The sequence below is a fragment of the Capra hircus genome, chromosome 17 (genome assembly GCF_001704415.2).
Source record: "Capra hircus breed San Clemente chromosome 17, ASM170441v1, whole genome shotgun sequence".
NCBI classification, from domain to species: Eukaryota; Metazoa; Chordata; class Mammalia; order Artiodactyla; family Bovidae; genus Capra; species Capra hircus.
Genome location: NC_030824.1, coordinates 2867195 through 2893542, shown reverse-complemented (window position 1 = coordinate 2893542; position 26348 = coordinate 2867195). Strand labels below are relative to the sequence as shown.

Sequence of the window (26348 nt, the reverse complement as noted above, 5' to 3'; positions counted from 1 at the left end):
TCTTCCACTTGTGTATGTGTAACAGTCCAGCCACAGGACTGGAAAAGGTCAGTTTTCATTCCAATCCCAAAGAAAGGCAATGCCAAAGACTGCTCAGACTGCTGTGCAGTTGCACTCATCTCACACGCTAGCAAAGTAATGCTCAAAATTCTCCAAGTCAGGCTTCAACAGTACGTGAACCGTGAACTTCCAGATGTTCAAGCTGGATTTAGAAAAGGGAGAGGAACCAGAGATCCAATTGCCAACATCCTTTGGATCATTGAAAGAGCAAGAGAGTTCCAGAAAAACATCTACTTCTGTTTTATTGATTATGCCAAAGCCTTTCACTGTGTGGATCACAACAAGCTGTGGAAAATTCTTAAAGAGATGGGAATACCAGATCACCTGACCTGCCTCCTGAGAAATCTGTATGCAGGTCAAGAAACAACAGTTAGAACCAGACATGGAACAACAGACTGGTTCCAAGTCGGAAAAGTAGTACATCAAGGCTATATATTGTCACCCTGCTTATTTAACCTATATGCAGAGTATATCATGAGAAATGCTGGACTGGATGAAGCACAAGCTGGAATCAAGATTGCCAGGAGAAATGTCAGTAACCTAAGATATGCAGATGACACCACACTTATGGCAAAAAGCAAAGAAATAAAAAACCTCTTGATAAAAGTGAAAGAGGAGAGTGAAAAAGTTGGCTCAAAACCCAACATTCAGGAAACGAAGATCATGGCATCTGGTCCCATCACTTCGTGGCAAATAGATGGGGAAACGATGGAAACAGTGACAAACTTTATTTTGGGCGGCTCCAAAATCACTGCAGATGGTGACTGCAGCCATGAAATTAAAAGACACTTTCTCCTTGAAAGAAAAATTATGACCAACCTAGTGAAGTGAAAGTGAAGTGAAGTCGCTCAGTCGTGTCCGACTCTTAGCGGCCCCATGGACTGCAGCCCACCAGGCTCCTCCATCCATGGGATTTTCCAGGCAAGAGTACTGGAGTGGGATGCCATTGCTTTCTCCGATGACCAACCTAGACAGCATGTTAAAAAGCAGAGACATTACTTTGCCAACAAAGGTCTAGTCAAAGCTATGGTTTTTCCAGTGGTCAGGTATGGATGTGAAAGTTGGACTATAAAGAAAGCTGGGCACTGAAGAATTGATGCTTTTGAACTGTGGTATTGGAAAAGATGCTTGAGAGTCTCTTGGACTGCAAGGAGATCCAACCAGTCCATCCTAAAGGAAATCAGCCCAGAATATTCATTGGAAGGACTGATGCTGAACCTGAAACTCCAATACTTTGGCCACCTGATGTGAATAACTGACTCACTAGAAAAGACCCTGATGCTGGGCAAGATTGAAGGTGGGAGGAGGAGACAAAAGGGGATGAAATGGTGGGATGACTAACTCAATGGATATGAATTTGAGTAAGCTCCAGGAGTTGGTGATGGACAAGGAAGCCTGGCGTGTTGCAGTCCATGGGATTGCAAAGAGTCGGACGCGACTGAGTGACTGAACTGAACAGGGCAGATGGATCCCTAACCAACAGTCCACATCCCCACTGGGGAGGAGCCCACCGCTGCCACCCACTCTTGTCATGAGCCCAAGGGCCATGTCCACTGCGCCTGTTGCCCAGAAGCCCTCAACCCGCTCAGACTGTCTGAAGTGCTGCTTCAGGGGGCCCCAGGGAGTCTGTCTGTTCACGCTGTGCCTGTGGCCAGGCCAATGCAGCTTGTCCACCAGCTGGTCGGGTGATGCCTGTGAGGAGCTTCCCATCAGCAGCAGCTACTGGCCTGGTTCCAGCCTCGCATCCATGCTTTAATTTTCAACAGGGCTTCTAGAAACTACTCGAAGTCCCTGGGAAACAGGCAGATCGAAATGAAAGTGAAGTGAATGTCGCTCAGTTGGGTCTGACTCTTTGTGACCCAATGGACTATACAGTCCATGGAATTCTCCAGGCTAGAATACTAGAGTGCGTAGCCGTTCCTTTCTCCAGAGGATCTTCCCAACCCAAGGATTGAACTCAGGTCTCCTGCATTGCAGGCGGATTCTTTACCAGCTAAGCCACCCGGGAAGCCCAGAAAAGACAACCAACTTTCTAGAGGTCCCATTGATCCTTTTAAAAAGATAAGACAGAGACTGGCCTGGTTGTCCAGTGGTTAAGAATCCACCTTGCAATGCGGGGGACATGGATTTGATCCCTGGTCGTGGAACTAAGGGAACTAAAGTCCCACAGGCCTCGGATCAGCATATAACTGAGAGAGCTACAACTAGAGAGACACGGGTTTGATCCCTTCTCTGAGGGATCTTCCAATGTGAGGCAGCCAATAAATACATAAATTTTTTGGGAAAAAAAACTTTAAAAATATATAAAAAGATAAGACAAAAGGAAACCTTCCCACAGTGCGCTCAATTTCTCTTTTCGCTTTTCAAAAGTGATGTGCGTAAGTGACAGAACATGGTAGCAACTTGACCCTTGTTGTAAAAAATCTTCACCATGTGACACACTCACGGCTAACTTAAAGAAAGCTGTATCAGACTGAAAAGAGGGAATACAGTCATCTGCATGTCAGCTTGTACCTAATGGCTTATAACTGGGCGTCCCCGATGACTCAGATGGTAAAGAATCCACCTGCAATGCAGGAGACCTGGGTTTGATCCCTGGGTCGGAAGATCCCCCAGAGAAGGGAATTGCTACCCACTCCAATATTCTTACCTGGAGAATTCCATAGATGGAGGAAGCTTGTGGGCTACAGTCCATGAGGTTGCAAAGAGTCAGACACGACCAAGTGACTATTTTTTTATTTTTGTACCTAATAAACAGCTTAAACCATTGCCTGCTAAACTTGTTATGACAGCGGGCTTGGAAGAGGGCCCAAGTGTTAAGAACCAAATTCGATCACAGATTTTTGATTGCCAGTGTGACTGTAAGCACGGTGACACAGAGAACGGCGATGCTGTACTCCGTTAGCGTGAGGAACTGGGGGCAGGGTTCGGCACCATCCTCTGACATAAACAACCACAGATGTCACAGATACTGGTGGCGGTCTTTTTCCAGACCAGCCTAGCATTGCTAATAACGGTAAAATATCTCCATGCTCTGAAGGGGGAAAAAAAAAAAACAGTGCCGAAGTCTTCATAGTCTTAATATTGTTCCCTAAATATCTTTCCCCTGTACTTTTCCTCTTGCCCTGGTTATTTCCATGTTGCTGCTGGGAAATCACACAGACATCCAAGGGCTGACCCTAAGGATCCTCGCCAAAAATCTTGCCCCTAGGAAGAGATGAGAAATGTCACTGGAATTACCCCTGTTGTTTTTCTTGCTTTGTGTTATTGTTGTTCAGTTACCCAGTCATATCCGACTCTTTGCAACCCCCATGGACTGCAGCACTCCAGGCTTCCCTGTCCATCTCTGTCCTCCCAGAGTTTGCTCACTCATGTCCATTGAGTTAGTGATGCCATCCAATCATCTCATCCTCTGTCACCTGCTGCTTTTCCTGCCCTCAATCTTTCCCAGCATCAAGGTCTTTTCCAATGAGTCAGCTCTTCATATCAGGTGACCAAATTATTGGAGTTTCAACTTCAGCATCAGTCCTTCCAATGAATATTCAGGGTTGATGTCCCCCCGCCCCCGGCTTTTTAAATTTTTTAAGCAAGGCAGTTAATAGTGGTGGCATCTTTGATGGCTGTCAGTCATCTGAAGTCATTTGTTAATGCCCTGCATGCCCTCAGCCGGTTCCCCCAGAGCAGTCACCCTGTGAGCTGCCTGAGCTGTGTGGCAGCCAGGCTTGGGCGATGTGATTTCTCGTGTCCGTGGGATCCCCGAGCCCCGGCAGTTTGGAGCACTGCATAGAAGCCAGGGTGGGGACGAGAGCTTGCAGGCCATCTCACTGCAACCCCTGCATTTGACCAGAGGCAAAGATGTACCAGGGCTCCCAGCAGTGGGGAAAGGATGCAACGAGCTCGACCCACAGCAGCTCCCTTTTGTGTAGAAGAACCGACTATGTCTTTGGATTTCATTCCTCTGTTCATGAAGTAGCTCCTATGTCCCCCATGCATGCGTGCGTGCGTGCGTGCTTAGTTGCTCAGTCGTGTCTGACCCTTTGCGACTCTACGGACTGTATGTAGCCGCCAGGCTCCTCCATCTGTTGGATTCTCCAGGCAAGAATACTGGAGTGTGTTGCCATTTCCTCCTCCAGGGGATCTTCCGGACCCAGGGGTCTAACCCACATCTCCTGTGTCTCCTGCACTGGCAAGCGGATTCTTCACCTGCTTGAGCCATTGGGAAGATCCCAGGTCCCAAGTCTTGTGCTCAACGCTGCCGATACAGTGGTAACTCGGATAGATAGGTCCCCTGCCCACAGGGGGCTGGTGGGCAGTGAAGGGGCGCAGAGACCCCTGGCAAGTACACACACACACACAACAAGCTGTTATGTGCATCTTGAGACCAATAAACGGGTGGGAGGCTGGCTGGGGCGTCTCTGCACATAGGCTGCCTTGAGCGGAGACGCTGCCAGAGTCAAGGTTCCCACACCTCTCACCACGTCCCACGCGCCCGCCTCCGCACCGGCCCAACCCGGCACCTGCTCTTTGAAACATCTGCTGTGTGGGGGGGCCGCACTCTTGATTCCTGTGATTCCTGTCACTTTCTAACCATCAAATGGAACTTCGCTTCCATATATGTTCATCTGCCAAGTGATAGAGCGAGAGCACTTGAGTCTTGCAGAAAGTTAACAACTTATTTGAGGTATCCTGTTAAATATTATCTGTTAATACTTGATTATTTGGTGTCAACTTCTTTCAGATCCTCTAAAAGTTATCTAATGTGTTGGGTGCTGTTAAAGGGTGTGCTGTGAAATGATGTGCTGTATGGAAAACCTTTATTCTAATAATTGCCTAAAACTTACTGTGTGGGGTTTTTTTTTTCCTTAATGGCTAGTTGTAGCCTAAGAAACCCAAAGTTTAACCAAACCTTGAATGGAGGGACTTCCCTGGTGGTCCAGTGGCTAAGACTCTGCGCTCCCAATGCAGGGGACCTGGGTTCGATCTCTGGTCAGGGGACTAGATACTGCGTGCTGCAACTAAGACCCAGCACAGCTAAATAAATAAATTTTAAAACAAGCGAAAACTTTAATTGAAGCTTAGGTTTCAGTGTATTGCTTTGGGTTAATATCCTTCCTTCCAGACTTTTTCTTTCCTTCTCCCAGTGGCTTTAAGAAGGGAGGGAAGGAAAGAAAGGGGAGAAGAAAAAAACATCCCCAAGCTATTGCAGTGAAAACCAGCTTGGCTGGTGAAAGCTGTGTCTTTTACTCTGAATTAAATAATGTTGCAAGAGGTCAGCCGGTCATCCCTAGATGATGTCTGTGATCCTGGCAAAAGTCATGGCCACAGTTCACGGCAGAGCTTCCGGTGCACTGACCTCGCGGTCGCCTGAAAATCCAGAGACCAGACCAACCCTGGTCCCCTCAGCCCATGATGATAAGTGCATTTGTGAAGGTGATGTGGTGTCTGACCACCCAAGGTAGATACAAGTGTGGACACAGGCTGTAATGAGCTAGAGAACTTTCTCTTTAGAAAAAAAGTGAATGAGAAGCAAGGCTTTGCCAGAGCAAGGGATGGGCGCTCTAGCAAATAAAAGGTTACACTAGAACCCACTTCCTTTGTTCTGCTAAGTAAAGTCTTGCTAACACTGAATAATTATAGTAGGAAAAGCCTGAACGAAGCCATCCTTTCACTTGTTCAATGAAGGTTAATTTAAGGGACTTAAATTCAAGAGTTAATTTAATGAGACTTGAGATAAAGCTTGAATTTAGGGATTTTTGCAAATTACCTGTTAGAGGTGGTGGAAACAGAAGTGCATTTGTTCCTTTTATGCGAGTGACCTCTTAGCATTTAAGTGATTACTGATTAACCAAGGAGTTTCAAATAAAACTCTTCATATTCTGATTTAAAGAACTTGACCTGGCTGAAGGCGGCTTATGTTGGGGAGCAGTGAGGGGTGGGATGGGGGGTGGGCAGGGTACGGTATCTCAAGCAACGTGACTTCAGCTGGAGAAATGTCCCTCTGGGCAAAGCTCCCCTTGTTCTAAGGAGCATGCCCAGTGGTGCACAAAGCTGCCTCTGCAACCTTTTTTCATCCAAGAGACTTGAAATGGGAGAGAAATGTTGCCTAGAGAAGACGGTCTGGTCCCTGTATTCTAGGTAAACCAGGAGAGCCGTGCTTTGCCCCACAAATGGTCTTCATCAGCCAGAACGCTGGCCCAGGTTCCTTCACGTGGTCATCTCAGGGTTCCCAGCAGCAGAAGAGAGCGAGCCCAATGCACAGGCACTTAGCAAGCCTCTGCAGGCATCATATGTGCTAACCAACCATTGGCCAAAGACAACGATAGGACCAAGCTCAAGTCCAAGGGCTGTAGACTTAAACTCTTTACCTCCTGATGGCAGGAGCCACAAAGTATTGTGGCCGGATTTTCTTTTCTGTCTCCCTTGACAGGTGTGAATTTCTTGTTAACACTTGATCAGAGGAACTATTTGATGTTTTGGGTCAACCGTGTAACTCGTAATCGACCCAGGAAGGATGGGAGATCATGGTGGAGCACTTTAAATTCTGACAACTCACCTAACTGTGGAGGAGACTGTTTCGGTTCTGCTCCAGACGAAAGCTAAAGGTGGCACAGGGCAAAGCCGGTGCCACTTGTCTTCATGACAGCAAGCTAAAGCGACTCCTAAACGCATGGACATACCCAGTTCAGAACTCAAACTCCTTTCTCTCAAAGCAGCATTGTCTGATTCGCAGCAATCAACACTTGTTAGCACCATGACTCATTTGAGACTAGATCCTAGCTGCTGTTCCTTGGTGCCTTCAGGGTGCTCACACCGTGCCACGCACTCTGCACCCATGAACTGTCTGATCCCCTGAACCATCTTACAGAGTCCTATCGCTGGCTCACTGCTCCCCGAGCGGGAAGCCTGCGAGTCAGATAGAAACAACGAACTCACGGGCACCTATTTAGGAAGTCAGAGAGTCCGGAATTTAAACAAATAACAATTTATTTTCAGCTGTGCTTGGGTCCTTGTTGCTCCGAGCAGGCTTTCTCTAGTTGCGGTGAGCAGGGGCTACTCTTCGCTGTGGTGGTCGGGCTTCTCACTGCGGGGGCTTCTCATTGGGGAATCTTTTGTTCCCTACACTGGCAAGTGGATTCTTATCCGCCTTATCAATTTTTAAAAAATCGTTCAGGCCACTAGACTCCCAGGACTGTGGGCAGCTGGAGCAAGTGCGCAGGGACACTTGCCACCCCCCATCCCCTCCAGTCCTGATCATCCCCCCTACACGTGATCTTCTCTCCCGCCTACTGACCCAGGAGTCCTGGGGGCTCGGGACTGCTGGCCCAGCTTTCCCATTCATCCAGATTCACCAAGAGTGGATTGGTTTTAGAATGTTGAGACGTGATGTATCAGAAGGAGGTCTTAATCTTCCTCAGTCTGGATAATTTTTAAAACCAGCTTTAGAATTTTCCTATATCAGCTAATGCTAACAGCATTCACATGATGAAAGCTATCTGTGTCATAAAATTTTTGCTTTTACGCAGTTAAGACCAATAATGGGGAAAGAATGTTTCCGGATTCTCCCCTCCCCCCCACTTCTAAGTTCTCTATTGATGTATAATAGACATAATAGACAGTACGTATTTGAAGTGTACAATTTGATAAGTTTTACCACCGCCCCCCCACCCCACACATCCGTGAAACTAGGACCAGAGTCAAGATATGAACTTCCTATTGCTCCAAAAAGTTCCCTTTTGCCTCTTTGAAACCCTTCCCTGCCCCTTCTCTCTCTGTCCCTTGCCAGTCCCCAGACAACCAATATTTGCTTTCTCCTCTGTAGATTAATTTGACTTTATATGAATAAAATCATATAATATGTACTCTTTAATCTGACTTCTTTCACTCAGCATAATTAGCATACTTTGAGATTCATCCATGTTGACTGTATCAGCAGTTTATTCCTTTTAAAATTTTAAATGAGAAAAGGGAACACTGCTCTTTTTTTTTCCCCTCTGAACTTGGCCCAGGACTATTGAAGTTACCTACCAAATTGTACATTAACCAACTAATGCCAGCAATGAGTTAATCTATAACCTCATCTGTTAGCGGTTAACGCGACCCCCAAACCTAAGCTCCTCCTGACTGTCAGTCAGACCCTGATCCTGGGCACCCTTTCCCTTGGGGGCTCAAACTGAAGTCAGGCTGTGGGGCTTGGGGAACCCAGTACTTGTGAGTCTTGCTTCAGCCCTGCCCACGGTTGAATCTGAACATAGCCCATCTTCGTGTTCTCATGACAGGGGGCTCTGGGCTTTGCGATGGTGTGGCTGGCAGAAGAGCAGGCTCTGGGTGCTCTGAGAGAAGCTTGGACTTCAGTCAGCTCTCTTTTATATTTTTAAGTTTGAGCTATGCAAATGCCCAGTAGAAGCAAATTCAGTATATGGGGCGGAAATGAGGGGACCCCTGTGTTGTTTCAAAAGTACTCACTTTAGGATTTTTTTTAAAATAATGAACTCAATTCACTTGAAATTATTTGAATTGACACTTCAAGACTCCATCTCCTTTAAAGCTAACATCCACCTGTCTGCTGTTGAGTTCATTACAGTTCACTGTCTTCCTTTCACAGATCAGTTTAACAGCTCTTTCCTTAAATGTTCGGTTTCAGACCTCTTAGTGTAGGAATGTTCTAGTAAACGACTGCTTAAAATAATATGCAAAATACTTATGTTCTAACACATAGATACCGGTTAAATATATCTTTCAGCTATTTTTGGAAAACTACCATTGGATGCCCCTGAGTTTTGATTTTCTCCCAAAAGGAAAGCTCAGACATGACACGACTTAATGGACTGCAGAGAAGTGGGGGGCAGGGCCGACAGGATGTGAGCTGAACGCCCTCCCCCGCTGCCAGCGTGCCCTGACCTCGGGAAGTCACCGCATCCTCTGCAAGTCTGGGACGTGGGGCTAGGTGCTGTTTAATCCCGTTCCAGGACCGAGGGGCACTTGATCGATTCAGATGGACCGAAGTCGAGGAGGTCAGCGTTGCCTCAGAGGCCCCCTTGGTCCCTCTGTGTGAGGACTGTGGCAGCTCCTCAGCTGGGCCATGTTGGCGCCCGCGAGAAGCAGCCTCACCTTCTCTTCTGGATCTGGCTCACTGGTCCTTCCAAACAGCCAGCCTCCCGCGGGGGAACGCAGTTTGACTTGTTTAGCTTCAAAACGAGGCCAGCCAGCCCCCCACTGCCTGCCTGCCTGATGGTGGGGTGCCTCCTGGACCAGCCCTGGCATATTCTACAATCACCTGCTTGTTTTTCGGGGGTGGGGTGGGTGGGTTACACGGGCTTCCCAGATGGCACAGTGGTAAAGAAAGCACCTGCCAGTGTAGGAGACAAAGGTTCCCAATCCCCGGTGGGGAAGATCCCCTGGAGGGGAGCATGGCAACCCGCTCCAGTGTTCTTGCCCGGAGGATCCCATCAGAGGAGCCCGTGGGGTCGCAGAGTGGGACATGACTGAACATACACCCACCGCACCCCCCACCCACGCCCACTGGTTGTTTCAGCCCTCTCCACTTACCTACCACAAGCCAGCCCGCCAAGCTCTCGGATCATGAAACAAAGCGTAAGCACCTGGATCGTGACCCAGCTCTTTTCCTGTTCTTCTTTTGAGACTTCCCCAACAGGAAAGGCTCTGGGTAATTGATAGAGATTATCCCTGATTCCCTTAATGTAACCTTTTTACTCTTTCCTTTTCCTGGGATTAAGCTGTTCCTTTGCAAGAAGTCCTCTTCTTAATGACACAGTCATCGACCCATTATTGACCAAAGGAAGCGATCCAGCCCAACCCCACCTTTCTGTGGTTCACAGTCCCGTTGGTCTCTTTCATTATAAACGACTTTCAAAGTCATTAACTGTTGGTTTTTTTTTTTAATTTTTGGCACAGTGAAAGGCCATCAAACTACACTTTAAAATCTGCCTTCTTGAAGCAATAATTGCCCGTGTATTTGTTGTCGGCTATGAGAGTTCACACCGAAGAGATGTTTTAGTATTTGCTGAGTGAGGGTTCCGAGGCAGTATGCCCTGCACGGGATGATGAGTTGAGGTCTGACGTAAAGTGGAGACACGTGGGCCCTGTCAGCAGGCACCTTTCTTCTCCCTATTTCCCCTCTTTCCTGTTTTTCCTTCATTCAAGGAGTATTTCTTGCTGTGCATACAGGGCCCCCAGTGTGACTGCTGCAGCTCCAAGCTAAGAGGGATTAAATCTTTTAGGACTGGGCCTGCTCAGCATATGACTGTACCATCACGGTAGGCACTCAAGAAATACGTGTGTTGTAAATAACTCCTGGGGAAGACCGTCAGAATTACACATTTGCCTGTAAGCACAGAGCAAGCAAACTGAGCCTTGTGTAGGGGTCAGGGCACGCCTCCCAGAAAAAAGTGCAATTTTAGTTAGTGATCCAGAAATGTCAGTAAACCATAGAGGCTCTTGGACGCTGTGTGCTGGAAACTAACCTGTGGGCCTGCTGCCTGCTATCGAGAGAAAAAGAGAGTTAGTTGGTAAGTAGTAGTCAAGCTGCAGAAGGCAATGGCAACCCACTCCAGGACTCTTGCCTGGAAAATCCCAGGGACGGAGGAGCCTGGTAGGCTGCAGTCCATGGGGTCGCACAGAGTTGGACACAACTGAAGCGACTTAGTAGCAGCAGCAGCAGCAGCAGCAGCAGCAGCAGCAGTAGTCAAGCTTCCCCAGTGCTCACTGGGAAAGACTCCACCTGCCAGTACAGGAGATGCAGGTTGGATCCCTGGGTAGGGCAGATCCCCTGGAGGAGGAAATGGCAACCCACTCCAGTATTCTTGCCTAGGAAATCCCAAGGACAGACGAGCCTGGCGGGGCTACAGTCCATGGGGCTGTAGAGTCAGGCACTACTGAGCGACTAAACGACAGCGACAAAGAAGTAGTCAGTATTTCCACAGTGGCCTTGGGAGGGGACCGTGATGTGTAACCACCATTGCGTTACAGAGCATCACCTCTTCCCTTCATACGACTTGATGGTGTCTGCAAGGTCTTCGGCCTCAGCCAGCACCCCACGTGTCCAGCTCCCAGCCAGCCTTCCCTTCCTCTTCATTTGGGCAGCTTGGCTGCCAAAGCCCTTCCCAGCCACTCGAGCCCACAGCACATACCACCCCCCATGCCAGCTCCTCTGTGGAGCATCTGTTTGGAGCATCCCTCAAGGTAGTGGTCCCACAGGCTTGGGCTCTCGATCCACTTGTTTCCCCTGTTGGTCCAGCTCCCTTTCTCTAGTCAGGATACTGCAAGCTCTGCACAGGCGAGTGACCACCCCCGACTGCCTTGCAGCCCAGGCGGTGGGCAGGACGGGACTGTGGACCCAGGAAGTAACTGCTGCCGCCACCCTGATGCTGGGTAGGGATGCACAGGAACCTCTTTCTCCTCCAGCTCGGGTCTGTTCTCAGCCTGAGGAAGGCCTGCTCGGTGCCTGCTCAGCTTGTCTCCCTCCCCTTCCATCACCACCACCATTGTGGTGGCTGTTTATTGAGCGCCAGACCTGGAATGCATTGGGGGGAAAAACACAGATATACTTTCCACATGGCCTTCAGCTTGCTGGTCTATAGAGACGGGCTTATAAGGCTTGTTCTTTGAATTAGACACTAGAATATGGCCTTTCTGGGCTGAACGAGCTCCCATGATGTTTTCTAGCTTGCCCCCACTATCTCAGCTGCTCCCGCCAGTGTCCCCCTCCACACCCCCAGTCCCCATTCCCACCAGGGCTCCCAACAGCACAGCTGTCCTGACTTTCCGCAGGGAAGTGGATCTGAGGTGGGCAGGTGGGATCCCAGTTCTGTAACTCGGCTAACTAGGCTCAGGTTGTGCTTGAAGACTGTTCAAGAAAGCATGGGTCTTGTGAAGAAAAACAGGACTTCGGAAATGGAATCCTTGAGATTCTCATCTTGAATTTTCATCATCCTATTATCACAGAAGACTCTTCTGGAACTCTCATTCTGTTGCTCTGTCCAGTCAGGGTGTGCAGGCCCCTGGGCCCCGGGAGATCCTCTGCAGTGAACCCTAAAGTTTGCCCCTTACAGGGTAGGGAGTTGCTCTGTGCCCACAGCCCCTTTCCCTGGCCCTGCATGAGGGCCTTGGCACATTTGCTCCCTGTGGGGTCCCAGGTACCCTGCCGGAGGATGCCTGGGATAGTGACTGCCCCCCAGACCTTTGACCTTGGACTCTTCAGCCTCCTGCTTGGTGGGGGAGTGGGGCACGTATCATTTCCTCATCCAGACATCGAAAGAAGCTCAATTGCCTTGAAGCACATTTTTCTGAGCGCTTTCCTTAGGTCTGAGTTACAGCAGCCTAAGCAGGCTTCTAGAAACCAAACAGCCCAACTAAGAGAGGAATCAGGCTGTCCTGGGACTGGGGCTGGGCTCGGGGGGCTGGCTGTGGACAAGGGATGGGTGAGCTAGGGCTGAGAAGCACCCTCCCACCGCCCCATCCTCTGACCTCCTCAGGGTCTCAGTCTGGTGGTCCAGCTCTCAGCTGTGCCCAAGGATCAACCCAGGGAGCCTTCAGCCTTACAGAGGAGGGGTCTACCTCCCACCCTGGGCCCCCGGTCTCCAGGGAGGGCCCACCCCCACCCTGTGTTTTTAAGGGGCTCCCAGAACATTCAGACGTGTTACTGACCACCTTCTCCTGGTTCTGTGCCTGTGTGTCCACGCTGTGCAGCACAGTCACGCTGACTTCCAGAACCTTCCACAGGTACAGTCCCTGTGAGTCCAGCAGAGTGCCTGCTGCTCTGTGTGGGAACTGGACCTGCAGGAGGGACCTGGAGAGGAGAGGAAGCCTGCACACAGGCGGTCACGGGGAGGGCCAAGGGCCCCAAGGAGACACTCCTCGCATACCTACTGCATCGATATGGAGAGAGTGCCGAAGTGCTTACCGCATGCCAGGCGCGTTCTCGTCTCATCTGTTAGCATCATCCCCGTTGTGCAGGTGCTCACAGTCAGAGCTGGGGAGGTGAGCTGGATTTTTTTTTTTTAAGACACCAGCAGGGCTAAAAAGAACCCAGGTCAGCCACCCACTCCCAAGTCACCTTCTAGCTACTGTTCTTCCTCAGGGCCACCGTGGTTGGGGGGGGTGTCATGAAACCCCTCCCTGGGCTGAGGGGCACCTGGCAACTCTACCCAAGGTGGGTGGGGGGAGAGGTGTGGTTCTGTTGCTGCTGTAAATGACTTTAGTGTAAAGTTAAGAGATGATGAAACGATATTCTAATACAAGTCACAGATACAAGGAATCACGGCAGTAGGGTACACAGGGGAGGACCGATGCGAAACAAGCTCAGAAGAGCCTTAAGAATGACACAGTGAGGGTGTACTGTTTGTGAGCCTGCACTGCCTAGAGAGCAGTGGGCCTGCCTCCTGAATGAACGGCTTCTGACTGAGACAGTCATGAGCTTTCAAAGCAGCTAACCTGTACATAAGACATTCCACCCTGCCACCCCACTTCATGTCGACTGTGTGAGCTACATGGTGTTTGTAAAGGGAGTTTTAAAGGGGGGAATCCAGCTGGGTTAGGATAAGAGATAGCTGGAACTTCATTGTGGGGTTGGGAAATAGAATACTTACATAAGGTGTTAGTGGGTGGGGCTTCCCCAACGGCTCATGCCTACCTACGCAGGAGACACAAGAGATGCAGGTTTGATCCCTGGGTTGGGAAGATCCTCTGGAGGAGTCAATGGCAACCCACTCCAGTGTTCTTGTGTGGAGAATCCCAGGGACGGAGGAGTCTGGTGGGCTGCTGTCTGTGGGGTCGCACAGAGTCAGACACGACTGAAGTGACTTAGCAGCAGCAGCAGGATGCCATGAGTATTTCTCTAGCCTCAGATTACGGAGAGAGGCTGATGTCACGTTATCAGCTCCCCACGATACCACGGCTGTATCGTGTAACCACTGCCCGTCCAGCTCTAAACCAGGAGCGAGCCCCACCTCACCTGCTGACGTGCTGTTGCAGGGTGAGTGCTGTTTGAAAGCACTCGTTGCCTCGCCCTTACATAACACGTTACTTTCCCTCTCTGATGCTCTGGGGCAGTCATGTCCCAAGACCAGGTGGGGGAGGCCCAGCTTCTACAGCTTCTGGCCACTCGAAGACAATCCAAGAGGAAGCCCCCTTCTAAATTGTTTCCAGTATCCCAGATCTCTCCCAAGATGGCCCTGTGCTGGCTTCCAGGACCTTGCAGTCCTCTCCTCCAGGACCCTCCTCCTGGGGCAGGGTACCCTGGCAGCACAGCCCTCTTCCCAAGGAGGGTGGGTGGAGTTTGGCCTCGAGGCTGGGGTGACCCCTCGCATGTGCACAAGCTTGCCCCCCCCCACACACACCCCCTGCCTCAAAGGCACGGTGGGCCTGGGGTCAGCTTTCTCCACACCGAAACATTCCGGCAATGAACTCCGAGGAGTTGGAGAAATTTCAGTCAGAACCTGGCCTTTCGAGTCTCTGTGAAGGTGTATGTGTTAGGACATGGATGTGAGTGTGCTCAGTCGCCCCCAACGCTCTGCATGGACTGCAGCCCGCCAGGCTCCTCTGTCCATGGAGTTCTCCAGACAAGAATACTGGAGTGGGTTGCCACTTACTCCTCCAAGGGGTCTTCCACCCAGGGATCGAACCCAAGTCTCCTGCATTGGCAGGCAGATTTCTTTACCACTGAGCCACCTGGGAGGCCCTCAAGATGGTAGCATTTATTTTATTTAAAGGTTTGTTAGTTTCCCCCCAAGCCCCACAGATGGGAAGAGCAAGCCTGCCTGGGGCATGCAGAAATTCTTTCATCCAGATTCCCTTCCTCTTAATAAAAATAAGAAAACATATAATCAGACTATCCTAGGGTTGTTTTTTTTTTGTTTTTGTTTTCATTTTGCCACCTGATTCAGGAATTCCTCTGCCTCATCAGCAGTTTTGCCTGGGATGCTGGTTACCTAGCTTCTGGACCTATCTGAGTCCAGTTGAACCAGGAGAGGCCTCAGAATATGCCCCTGACAGGCACCCCAGAGGCTTCGTGCAGCTCATGACTCAGTGATACCTTGGCCCTGTCTGAATTTTAAAACTGACTGAGAAACTCAGAAGAATCCTGCAGTGGGGGGCTCCCTTCTGAACAGATGAAACAGGCATCTCCAGGGCAGGGGCCCAGGCCTGCAGGCTGCCCTGCACCCCACGACTTGCCAAGGTTGAGAAGCAAGTCCGCCAGACTTGGTAGTTCTCTCTGCGAGGAGTCCGGCCTTTGCTCTCCTAGTGGAAGGGAGCCTGTCGGGTCTTCAGACTCTGCAGGCACTGTTGTTGTTAAGCCCGATCCTGCCACCTAATTAACACTTGTTTATATTAAACAAGCGTTAGCAGCCGTATGCAGAGAAGGGGGTGGTCCTTTTTGAAGTTTCTAGTTGCTGACTTTATAAAATCTGGCCTGAAGTGGGGCTTCTGGAAACTCATCAACCCAACATAGCAGCTAACAAGTCCTTCGAGAAGTTTCTGTCGCAGGCACGGCCATCTCCCGAGGAACAACCCAACCTGCGGAGGTTGCCCCCCCCTCCCCCGCAACACCTCTTGACCCGGCAGCGCAGTGGCGCAGGAGGGCGTGGACAGCTTCCCCGGTTTGGGTGCTCCTCGTCAAGGTGTTAAAACAAAGAGGATCGTTGTGTTTCTTGGAACTGGTCTAAATGTCTCTGAAAGATTAAGATCTAGGGAAACGCATTTCCGTTCGTTTTCTGCTCGTGAAGGGTACCAACCCGGTGATGGCGCCGTGACACGGCCGCGGCCCCCAGCCTATCCTGCCGGTTCCTTTAATTAGGAGAAATTAACTGGGGCTGCTACATATTTTGAGAATAAATAACACTAAACGCAGGCAGCCTTAACCACTAACTTAACCGCTGAGTTCTCGCTGCTACATGTCTCCTAAGTAGATCGGCATAATCTTCACTAGGACTTAAAATGCATCACCTTCGTTCCGGAGCTCGGAACCCGCAGCCGACGCGAGCCCCGGGAGGGCTTAATGACTTTAATTATGGCGAGAAATACCTTCTCCCGGCGGGAGGGGCGCGGCCGGCGGGGTGGGGTCAGAGGAGGCCGGATGGGAGCCCGGGGCCCCCCACAACCCCCGCCCTCCCGAAGACGGCCCCGCGGCGTGGGGGGAGGGGGAGGCCGCGGGGCCTCGGAGTTCTGAGCGGTGTTTGTGGCTTCGGCGCTTTGATCTGCGGCCAGGGAAACCTGGAAGGTCAGGCCGGGCTGCAGCCAAGCCCCGGAGCCAGGAGCCAGTGGAGCGGGCCGGGCCGCGCCACCCACCCGCCTCCCCCATCCGCCTCCTCCCGGCCAGGAAGGTGAGCCCGCCTGGCCGCCCGACACCCCCACTTCCCTACACCCACCCCCTCACTGGGTTGGAGCTGTTTTGCGTTGGTCTCCCTTTAGGCAGTGGATTAGGGGCTCCAAGTCGTGGCAGTAAACCAGACACATGGCCCTGCAAATTTTGTTTAGTAACTACCCTATCTGTCCTGCATACTGTAAACGAAACCAGGTTGTTTTTTCAAGCTCTGTGCCCCTCCCCACCTTCTTTCCCTCCTAACCCTCCCCTGCAGACCTCGCCGCCCCAGAGCAGGTGATTCCCCTGCCCCCTGCCCGGTTAGAGTGTTACGGTCGTTTTTTTTTTTTTTTTTTCCTGGCCACTTCTTCTGACGCCCACCCCCTTCTTGGCACCAGGCTTTTCTCACCGGTTACCCATGGGCACCGGTGTGTGACCTCATTTCCTATGGAATGAAAGGTTTCTGTAGGAAAACAGGGCACTTGGTGAGACAGGCCTTGCAAGCCCCCTCGGCTGGCAAAGAGTGTCCCCTGTCGTGCGGTGACTCATGCTTCAGGCGCAGCGGTGGACCAGAAAGCCCAAGAGCCCCGTGCCTGGGTGGTCACTCAGCCGAGAACACAGGGGAGGAGGAGGAAAGGAAAAAGTGAGGAGGGCAGCTTTAGAATCCACTTAGCGGTGTCTAGAGGGAGGGGCACGCAGGGACCTGGGGAGCTCTGGCTTGTTTGTGCTGGGGTGGGACCAGCCGAGAGAGACTGGTGAGCGTCAGGCAGGGTGTCTCTGCGTCTGGCTGGTGGTCTCTGTGTGTGGACAGGCCCCTGTCCCAGTGGCAGCCTGAGCAGGGCTTGTTAGGGGCCCTGCGTTCCTGGCAGGGACTGTGCCTGGAGGTTCAGACCTCAGGTGGATGAGCCTCGCAAGCCTGCACTTTTGGTGTCTCGTGGCTCTGCCCAAGGGCACGTTTGAGTCTGGGGGTTCGGAATCTGCCACCAGTTCTGGGATCTTGGTAGCAGGGTGGGTGGGCAGGTTTTCCTAAGCAATGAGAGGACAGTGAAAATGCACATCTCCTGCCGTCTGTGCCCGCGCATATACCTGGAGGTGGTGGTTTGCTCAGCTCTCCTCTGCTGAGACTTGTCAGGGAGGCTTATGTCCCTCCCGGGAGTAGAAGGGACAGATGTGACGAGTGCCCTAACATCAGAGACCTGCTCACAAGAGGGCTGCGACCCCATGAAGATCCCCAGTGAGACAGAGTCACTCTCAGGGACTGGGGTAGAGGTTCCCCAGAGAGAATAATTCCTGAGTTAGAACCAACCACCAATAGAAGGCCTGTACGCAAGCGCTGCAGCAGAAGAGCCGGCCGCAGCTTATAAGAAACCAAATCGCCAGCATCTGCCCAGCGGAGGATCCTGACTTCCGAGAAGATCTGGTAGAGAATGAACCTTCCGCCACTCAGAAAGAGTCAGAGGAAACAGGAGACCAGGTGGCCTGGAGCGAGCTGCAGGCCGTGCTTGGAACAGCAGGGATCTGCGTGTTTGATGCTAACCCCTGGGGCGAAAGCTCATCCTTTTTAGGTCAATCAACAGACGTTTCTAGGCCATTTTACCCTGTGCCAGGCTCTTTGCTGGATTCTGGGAATGGAGCGGGAAAGAAGTCTGAGGCCTTGGCTGCCCTCTAGTGAGGGAGGCACTTTAAGTAAACAGTGACAGTGTGATGTCACAAGAGCTGTTCCAGTGGGACCGGGCGGGCCAGGGTGCGGAGAGGAACACCTGAGGCTGTGAGAGTTGGAGGAGGCCCGGCTGGCTGTGGGTGAGAGGCAGCGTGTTTCCCCAGCAGGTGGGCAAGGAACTGTAGAAGCCCCGCCTCGCCAGGCTCCGGGGCTGGTGGGTTGAGCCCGCAAAAAGCCGGAGTGGTCACATCCTATTGTGTTTTGGAGGATAGCCGATTAGCGGTGTCGTGCTACTTCCAGGCGGGCAGCAGAGGAGCTCAGCCATACACACATGCGTATCCGTTCTCCCCCAAACTCCCTTCCCAGCCAGGCTGCTGCGTGACATTGAACAGAGTTCCCTGGGTGTACTGTAGGACCTTGGTGGTTACCCATTTTTTAAACAGAGCTCACGTCTTATACGAAGAGCATCACAGAGTCATACGGGAGAGTGGGGCAGGGCAGGTCTGCAATTCAGAGAATGCCCTCTTGTGCTGCATGGAGACCCTGTGGGGTGTCGGGGGCAGTGGGGGCAGGCAGGGTGGGCTACGGAGCCCTTGGGGGGTGGTGGTTGTGACTTAGGTGAGAACTCTAGTGTCCGGTACAGGGTGGCAGCAGTGGGGCTGGGAAAATGAATGGATGTGGAAGATGGACTCAGCAAAACTTGGTGAGCAGCTGAGCAGTGGGGTGAGGGCAAAGGGGTGTGGTTCAGCCTGGCCCCTGGACGGCGCTCATTGGGGCACCTCTCTCCAGAGAGAGCCCTGGCTATAGGAAGGCCAGGACCGCGCGAAGGGTAGGCACACACACCTCTATCAGCCTGAGCTGGAACAGTGAGCTCTGCCCCAGGAACAGCTGCAGAAGGAACTCAGGGGCCCCGCTGAAGCAGGAAGCTGATGCCAGGTCATGGGCACTAAGCCCTGGGCCTCTGGTGCCATCTTGATTCCCCACGACTGTGGTTTCTGCCACTGTGGGTCACACTGCTGTGCATGTTGGAGGAGGGCTGCATGTGAACACTCTTGAGTAAGAAAGGGAGAGACCTCAGTGCCCTTACCCTGCTGCTTGCCGACCGAGAGCTCTTCCCCGTCCCAGGACAACAGCAGGTATGTGAAGACAAACACCTCTAGAAGGTCCTGGCTTGGATCCTTCCTGGGGTGCCTGGCACACAGTTGGCTTTCTTAAGTAGTTGCCACATTGCACTGTATACAGCTGACCCTCGAGCAACACAGGTTTGAACATGGGTCCACTTAGACATGGGTTTTTTCAGTGGTCAGTACTACAGTGCTGCATAACCCAGGGGGTTGAATCAGTGAACACGGAACCATGGACGTGAAGGAACCTTGGAGATTGAGGAGCCGAGTATACAGAGGGTGACTCTAAGATCCATGGTGATTTCCCTTCGGTTGTGCAGAGGGTCAGCGCCCTGACCCCCGCATTATTCGAGGGTCAACTGTTAATTGAGTGTTTTCACACCAGGGACCACCTCCTTTAAGCTGCAGTGGGTATATTCCTTAGACATTGTCTTCCAGATCAAAATGTAGATTCTGGCTCATCCCTCCCCCTCTGACCATGCGTTAAGAGCCAGGGCGTAGTTAGGCAGTGAGACTCCTGTCACCTGAGCCAGCCGTTTGCACAGAGCCTTGGGTCCCAAAGCTTCTCCTGTGGAAGGAAAGGTATGGACAGAAGTTGCTGCAGAAAGGGTCCTGTGTCGAAAAAACTGGGGCTGCCAGGTAGCTGAGAGCCTTAGCACACGTGATATTTCTCAAAGGATGCTGATCAGGACGGTGTCTCATCCCCTGAGACCTACTATAGGAACATGGGATCGGTGGCTCCAGGCAGGTCATTTCTAATTCATTGGCCCTCGGAACAGAACACTCAGACCTTTCGTTACAACTCCCCCAAGGCTCTTCAGCGAGGCCTGCCCCAGCACTGCTGGTGAAACGGACGCTCCGTGAGGACGGGGCGGCCACGGTCCTGCTCACCGTGTTCATCCTCCCGGCCTAGCACCCACAGTAACTGGTTAATTACTACCATCGAACGAATAAAGTCATAAATGGCACCACAAACAGAATTAAACTCTGCCACCGCCTACTATGTGAATTTGTCGAGGATGGGCTGCGCCCGCCCAGGGCGGTCTGCTCTGTTAGGCTTTTCTGGGCAGCGACACGGGTCAGATGTACGTCCTGGCTCCACAGACCCCAGGGTGGGTGAGCCTAGCAGCCAGCCAAGACGATTACATGTGAGATGTTAGCGCCATCTGACTCCACAGGACCACGTGTAGCGATGTAAGGAGTGGATGCCACCAGAATGTGAGTACAAGCCTGTACATACAGCACTGACCCTGATGGAGAAGCTGCAGAGAGCCCCTGAATGCCTGGCAGAGAGGCGGTCCACCCAGTAATGGAAGGCTATATGTAGCTGGTAAGAAGGAAAACGCTTTTTTGCATCACTGCACATAATGTTGCTGAGTAAATTGTTGAGATAAGGGGGAAAACAGTTGAGAACAGATTATATACATCCAATTTATTTTTAAGTATATTTTCATATGTGAGTGTATATATACGTATGCATTTTATGCCTGCTGATAACATGAATTAAAAAAAAAAGCACATGGAAGGATATAAACCACACTGTTGTTATATTATAAAGCTGGGGTTTGAGGAGGTACTAAGTCGGTTATTTTTTGCTTTCAACTTCTGAGTTATGTTTGAATTTTCATGTCAAGCATGTTACTTTTATTAATTGCAAAAAATAGTAAAGAAGGTCACCTTTGCAGAGGAAAATGCATCATAGAAAGTGGTAAGTGGCAGAGGAGAAATCTTTACAGGTATTAGAACTCAGGGGTAAGAGCTACTTCTGACTGAAGAGAAGCATTTACCAGTCTTAGGTGGGAGGCTTTGCACATGAACTTGACCTTGAAGCATCAGTAGGCTAGGTAAGATTCAATACTCATTATAGTTCACTCTGGAGGTCTTTACACGTGTGAAGTATCTCTCAGACCAGCTCCCTTCCTAGCCAGCTCCCCAATGTGCTACTTTATCCAGAAGTTAAATCTGTTGACCCAAATTTGTCTTTTATTGTCCTTGTCATCCTATCTTGTCCTTGCTGCAGATAAATTAAGAGTTAGTGGGTTTATAAGGAGGAGTACTAAAATCTTATGTGGATTGTATAAAGATTCTTAATAATCTTCATTTTCTTTGGCCCTAGGCCTCCATCCTAGGAGATTTGGACCTGTAAGCCAAGATTCATTCAACATGGCATTAACTATAAGAATAAAAAAACTGAAATAGCCCAAATATCAAAAAGATATGAGTGAGCAGGGTATCTGAAGGGATCTATCACAGCCTTAAAGATATTAACAAAAATTTTAAATGACTTGTTGGAAGATTATGATAAGTGCAAAAAAAAAAAAAAAAAAAACCAGAACACAGACTTATATTCAATAGAGACAAATAAAGAAAAAGTCTGCTTGAAGCCCCCGTATGTCAGAACTTCCCGTAAGAGGTTGAAGACACAAGTCTTTGTATCAATGCTAACAGTCCAGCTTCCTGGCTTATGCTCTGGCCAGGCGTGAGGGACAAAGGAGAGATTGTGGGCCATCTTTTGGGTTATGTCCAATTCAGGTGGTATTCCACCGAAAGTTTTCATACAATAAAGTTTAAGCACTGGGGACCCCACATCCACAGAAGAAACGGTCTGTTCCCAGGGGCTCTGCAGGGGAGCTACGGGGTGGGAATCTGTGTATGCGCTCAGTCATGTCTGACTCTTTTCGACCCCATGGACTGTAGCCCACCAGGTTCCTCTGTCCATGGGATGGTCCCAGGCAGGAGCACTGGAGTGGGATGCCATGCCCTCCTCCAGGGGATCTTCCTGATCCAGGGGTCAAACCCACAGCTGCGGTGGCTCCTGCACTGGCAGGCGGATTCTTTACCACGGAGCCACCTGGGAAGCCCCGGTGTGGTGTAGGACCAGGCCCCAAACCCAGTCTGGGTGTAACTGCACACTCTGGATCAGTGCCAGGTCCATCCCTGGTTGGAATTCCTGAATTCAATCGAAACCCAAGCAGACTCTAGGTTGTGGGCCTCTCCACCTACAAGGTGGTAGTGGGACTATTAGCAGAATGCACAATACGAATCCGGAAATTCAAGACTCGAGCATATCGATAGAAGCAGTTCCGGTGGGGGAAGACAGTCCACGCTCAGGGAGCAGGCCCCCGAGAGCACAGTCCCAGGCAAACTTGCTCTCATTCAGAATAAGTGTTTATTGAATAACCACAGGGGTCCTGTGTTGCAGTAAGTGCCAGTCACGTAAGATCCTGTCTTCTAGAGCTTGACGTTTTGTACTCTGCAAGACATAAGTCTGCAGATGTTGGCGCTTTCGTGACATGTCTCTGGCTGTGGACGTTGTCGCCTCGGGTCTAGCAGGCCTGGAAAGGTAAATAAGGAACCGTGACAACCTTTTAGTCCACATCCTGCTGTGGGGCTTGTGGTCACCTGCTGGCTGGGGCCGACCTGCACTGGCCTGGTGGAAGCAGCGGCAGTGATGGAGGGTGGGAACGTGCCGGAGGGTGGGAACGTGCCCGTGTGAGTGGGGCGCAGGGAAGGGTGGGCAGAGATCAGTAAGCCAGGCCTCCGGCTGCTTCTGGGAGGCCTGGCCTGGTCCTCCCACCTGCTTTCTGCTGCCCACACCCTTCTCAAGCTCTTCTTAATCTAGTCTGTGCACAGATCAGGGGCAACTGCCCTCTCCAGCTAAGTTCAGCTACAATGACTGACTAGAAGCGTCCACCAGAAGGCGTCTTCCCTAGACATCCATTGAAACAGCCTCAGTTTGAGAAATTTGGACACTGGGTGTGTGACTTTATAAAGATGAGGTGTTGAAATATCTCTCCGGCCCAAGTCTGTCTACAGAAGACACGAAAGATCTAGCGTTCAAGACGCCGCAGCCATGTTTAAACTGAAAATGTGGGGGGAGGGGGAACTGTGTGACCAAGTACGTTTTTTCATTTGCTTTGGGAATAGTATGATCAATGTGTCATTTTCAAAATGTAGATCATCCATGGCCTATTTTTAAACCCAGGCTTTTCAGGTGGCTCAGTAGTAAAGAATTGGCCTGTGAAGCTGGAGAAACAGGTTCAGTCCCTGGGGGAGGAAATGGCAACCCACTCCAGTACTATTGCCTGGGAAATCCCATGGACAGAGGAGCCTGGTGGGCTACAGTCCATGGGGTCACAAAGAGTCAGACCCAACAACAACAACATTTTAAATCCCAAGCCTGCTCCTGACAAGTGAGTTCTGAACGTAATCCTGACCCCCCTCGTGTCCAGTCCTGTGTGCAGCAAATACAGCCTTACTTCAACAGCAGCTTACATTAAACCTAATTTTTAAAGTAAGCCAACTGTGAGAATGATTGTTTTCTCAAACAAAATATTGGTGCCCTGGACCCTGTGTATTAACCTAGTTGTGTCTGCAGTTGAGCTATAAACAGGATTTAAGCTCCATGTTCTTGACCTGCTGTTTTCATGAAAGAAACCAGGAGACTGGCCCGCCCTCCACTGAAGCTCCCAAGCAAGACAGAGCTGCATACCCAGTCCCCTCCGGTGCTGTCTGATATGCAGGGACTGAAAGCCAGTAAAGGAATGAGAGATCCTGTTTATTTCCTCATTGGCAGCCAGTTTATGAACAAGGCCAGGAGGATCTTCCTTGTTAAACAATCTGCCTGCCATGCAGGAGTTCGATCCCTGGGTCAGGAAGACTCCCTGGAGAAGGGCATGGCAACCCACTCCAGTATTCTTGCCTGGAGAATTCCATGGACAGAGAAGCCTGGTGGGCTACAGTCCATGGGGTCGCAAAGAGGTGGACACAACTGGGTGACTCACACACCCCCTGAGCAGAAGACTGGCACCCACTTACTGGGACCCCCGAAGACCTGCTGACCTCGGGCAAAGGGGTCTGTGCCCCTAAACAGCTTTATGGAGGAAAGTGACACCATCTGGCTCCAAACTTTCTCACAGGGACATCACATGCTCTCTCGCTGGAGGCAGGTGACAGACATCACAGCTCTTTCTGCAGCCCTCTGGACAGCCCGCCGCCTCTGAGTGGCCGAGACTAGTCCTCACGACACAGGCTCTATCCTCCTTTTACCGGTGGGGAAACTGAGGCTGGGGACTGAAAGAGACTTAGTGACCCGTCTGGAAGAGCCAGGGACAGCACCCAGGAGCTCCTCCTGATGGGGGCGTGCCCAGTGGGGAACCAGGGTGGCACTGGCAAGCAGCAGAGCAGACCAAGTACAGCGAATCTCAGTCCAACGGGAAGGGGTCCTCAGCAGAACAAGGACAGCACTCAGGTGCCTGAGCTCGTTAACATGCGGAGGGCTTCGCTGTATCCCGCGGAAGGGTTCACTGTCCTGCTTGTACCAAGTACAGGGAGCTGCCTTATTGTAGCAGCTGTGGGGCAAGCCTGCCCTCTGGTGGGCTGATGGAGCATTGCCCTAGCCACATTCCAGCCTAAGGCTCAGTGTGGTTTTCCCATACTGTATCCATGTAGTGATTATTTCTACGGAAGGAATTCAGCTTTAGTTCTTTCTCAAGCAGTCTGGCCCATAGAGGCTTTCTTGACCTCTGAGTATTGGCCATCATTTGTCCATCTTACAGAAGGCTGGGTTTTCATTTTGGTCCCTTCTCCCACCCCTCACCTTTGGAGGAGTCTTGCTTCCCTAACAAGATTCAGGTTCTTAAAAGCAAGGATTATGTCTGATTCTTCCTCAGCTTTACCCTGTTGTTCCCTTAGCTGGACATGAAACTAGAAGGTTCACCAGGATGGAAAGGAATCCTTTCCACCCCCCAAAACAGAATTCCACCGCTTCTCATTTGTTCCTAAAACATTTCATGTCTGATCAGTAGTTCCCCCAAATGGTTGAATCCTCAGAAAACTTTCAGAACTCAGTTTCCTGGGCCTCACTCCAGCCCTGCTGAATCAGGCTCTGTGGTCTGAGCCAGGAAATCTGCTTGACAAACTTCCCCAAGTGGTTTTTGATGTGCGGCCAGGTTTGGCAGCCAACAGCTCTAAATCCCCATTTACAATTATTTCTCATAGCCTTTCCCCCCACCCGACAGCATCTCCAAAGGTCTTCAGCTCATGTCTGTTATTAAAACGGACCATTTTGAGATTACCTTGGACATAGTCACAGGCTCTTCTAACTGCAGGGCTGGACGACATGGGGAGGAAGGAGGACCACAAGACAAGGACCAAAGGCATGTGCTTTTGTTGCCAGTGGCCCTGCGTTCACAGCAGAAATTACTGAAACCAGTACCTTTATGCTGACGGGGCAGGTTGTCAGTTTGTAGTCTGACGTTAAGGCTTAGGCTGAAGAGGGAGACAGAGGTTAATTGAGTACCCAGTTATTTATTTTCACCATTTCTAACTCATCTAGTTCTCAGGTTCAACTGAACAAGGCACTGTTGCCTACCCACCTCCATCCCCACCCCACTCCCCACACCCTTCTTTAAAAAAAAAAAAAAAAGGCAAGTTGAGGCTTGGGCTTCCCTGATAGCTCAGTTGGTAAAAAATCCGCTGCAAGGCAGGAGACCCCAGTTTGATTCCTGGGTCGGGAAGATCCACTGGTAAAGGAAACGGAAAGGCTACTCACTCCAGTATTTTGACCTGGAGAATTCCACGGACCGTATAGCCTATGGGGTCGCCAAGAGTGGCATGTGACAGAGACTTTCACTTAAGTTAAGGCGTAGGAAAGTTGGTAACTCTCCCAGTCACGTAAGTTCATGACCATCACATTCTGCATTCGAATACAGGTCAGATTTCCAAAGCTAGCTTTTTGGGAACGTCCATACAGGCTCTTTCTCACTCTTCTAGGCCAAGCGAGCTGTGCAGCGGGGAGCCACTGCTGTCATCTTCGATGTGTCCGAAAACCCGGAAGCTATTGACCAGGTAGGCTCCTGGGGCCAGGCCAAGGCTGCAGGGCCCCTGAGAGAAGCACCTCCCTTACTTAGCCTGGCTTCTCACGGTCGTGTCACCTGGGTCTTCGGGGCCCTTGTGCTTGTCTGCCCTCATTAGTGATCCATGTTTGCACGTCGTCCTCCAAAGCGAGTGTGTCGAGAGGGGTTAAGAGCCAGGGAGCTGGGGGCTGGGAGGCATTGTCAAAGACCTTTCATCCTGAAACAGGGGGCATCCTCAGCTTCATCTGCCTGGGAGCCCCCAGCCTATGATGCTGGTGTTTGGGGATTTTCAAAAGGGAATTTCGTGTTCTTTTCCTCCAGCTTTTCTTTCT

General features: G+C 50.9%; 1 protein-coding gene across 1 annotated transcript in view; it reads left to right on the top strand.

Annotated features, from left to right (window-relative positions):
* ZNRF3 (zinc and ring finger 3) overlaps positions 1-26348 on the top strand; it is a 145266-nt gene that overhangs the window by 107381 nt on the left and 11537 nt on the right. The window contains exon 3 of the mRNA XM_018061043.1: positions 25934-26008. Coding sequence (XP_017916532.1) covers positions 25934-26008 — 75 coding nt within the window. The remainder of the gene's footprint in view (positions 1-25933; positions 26009-26348) is intronic.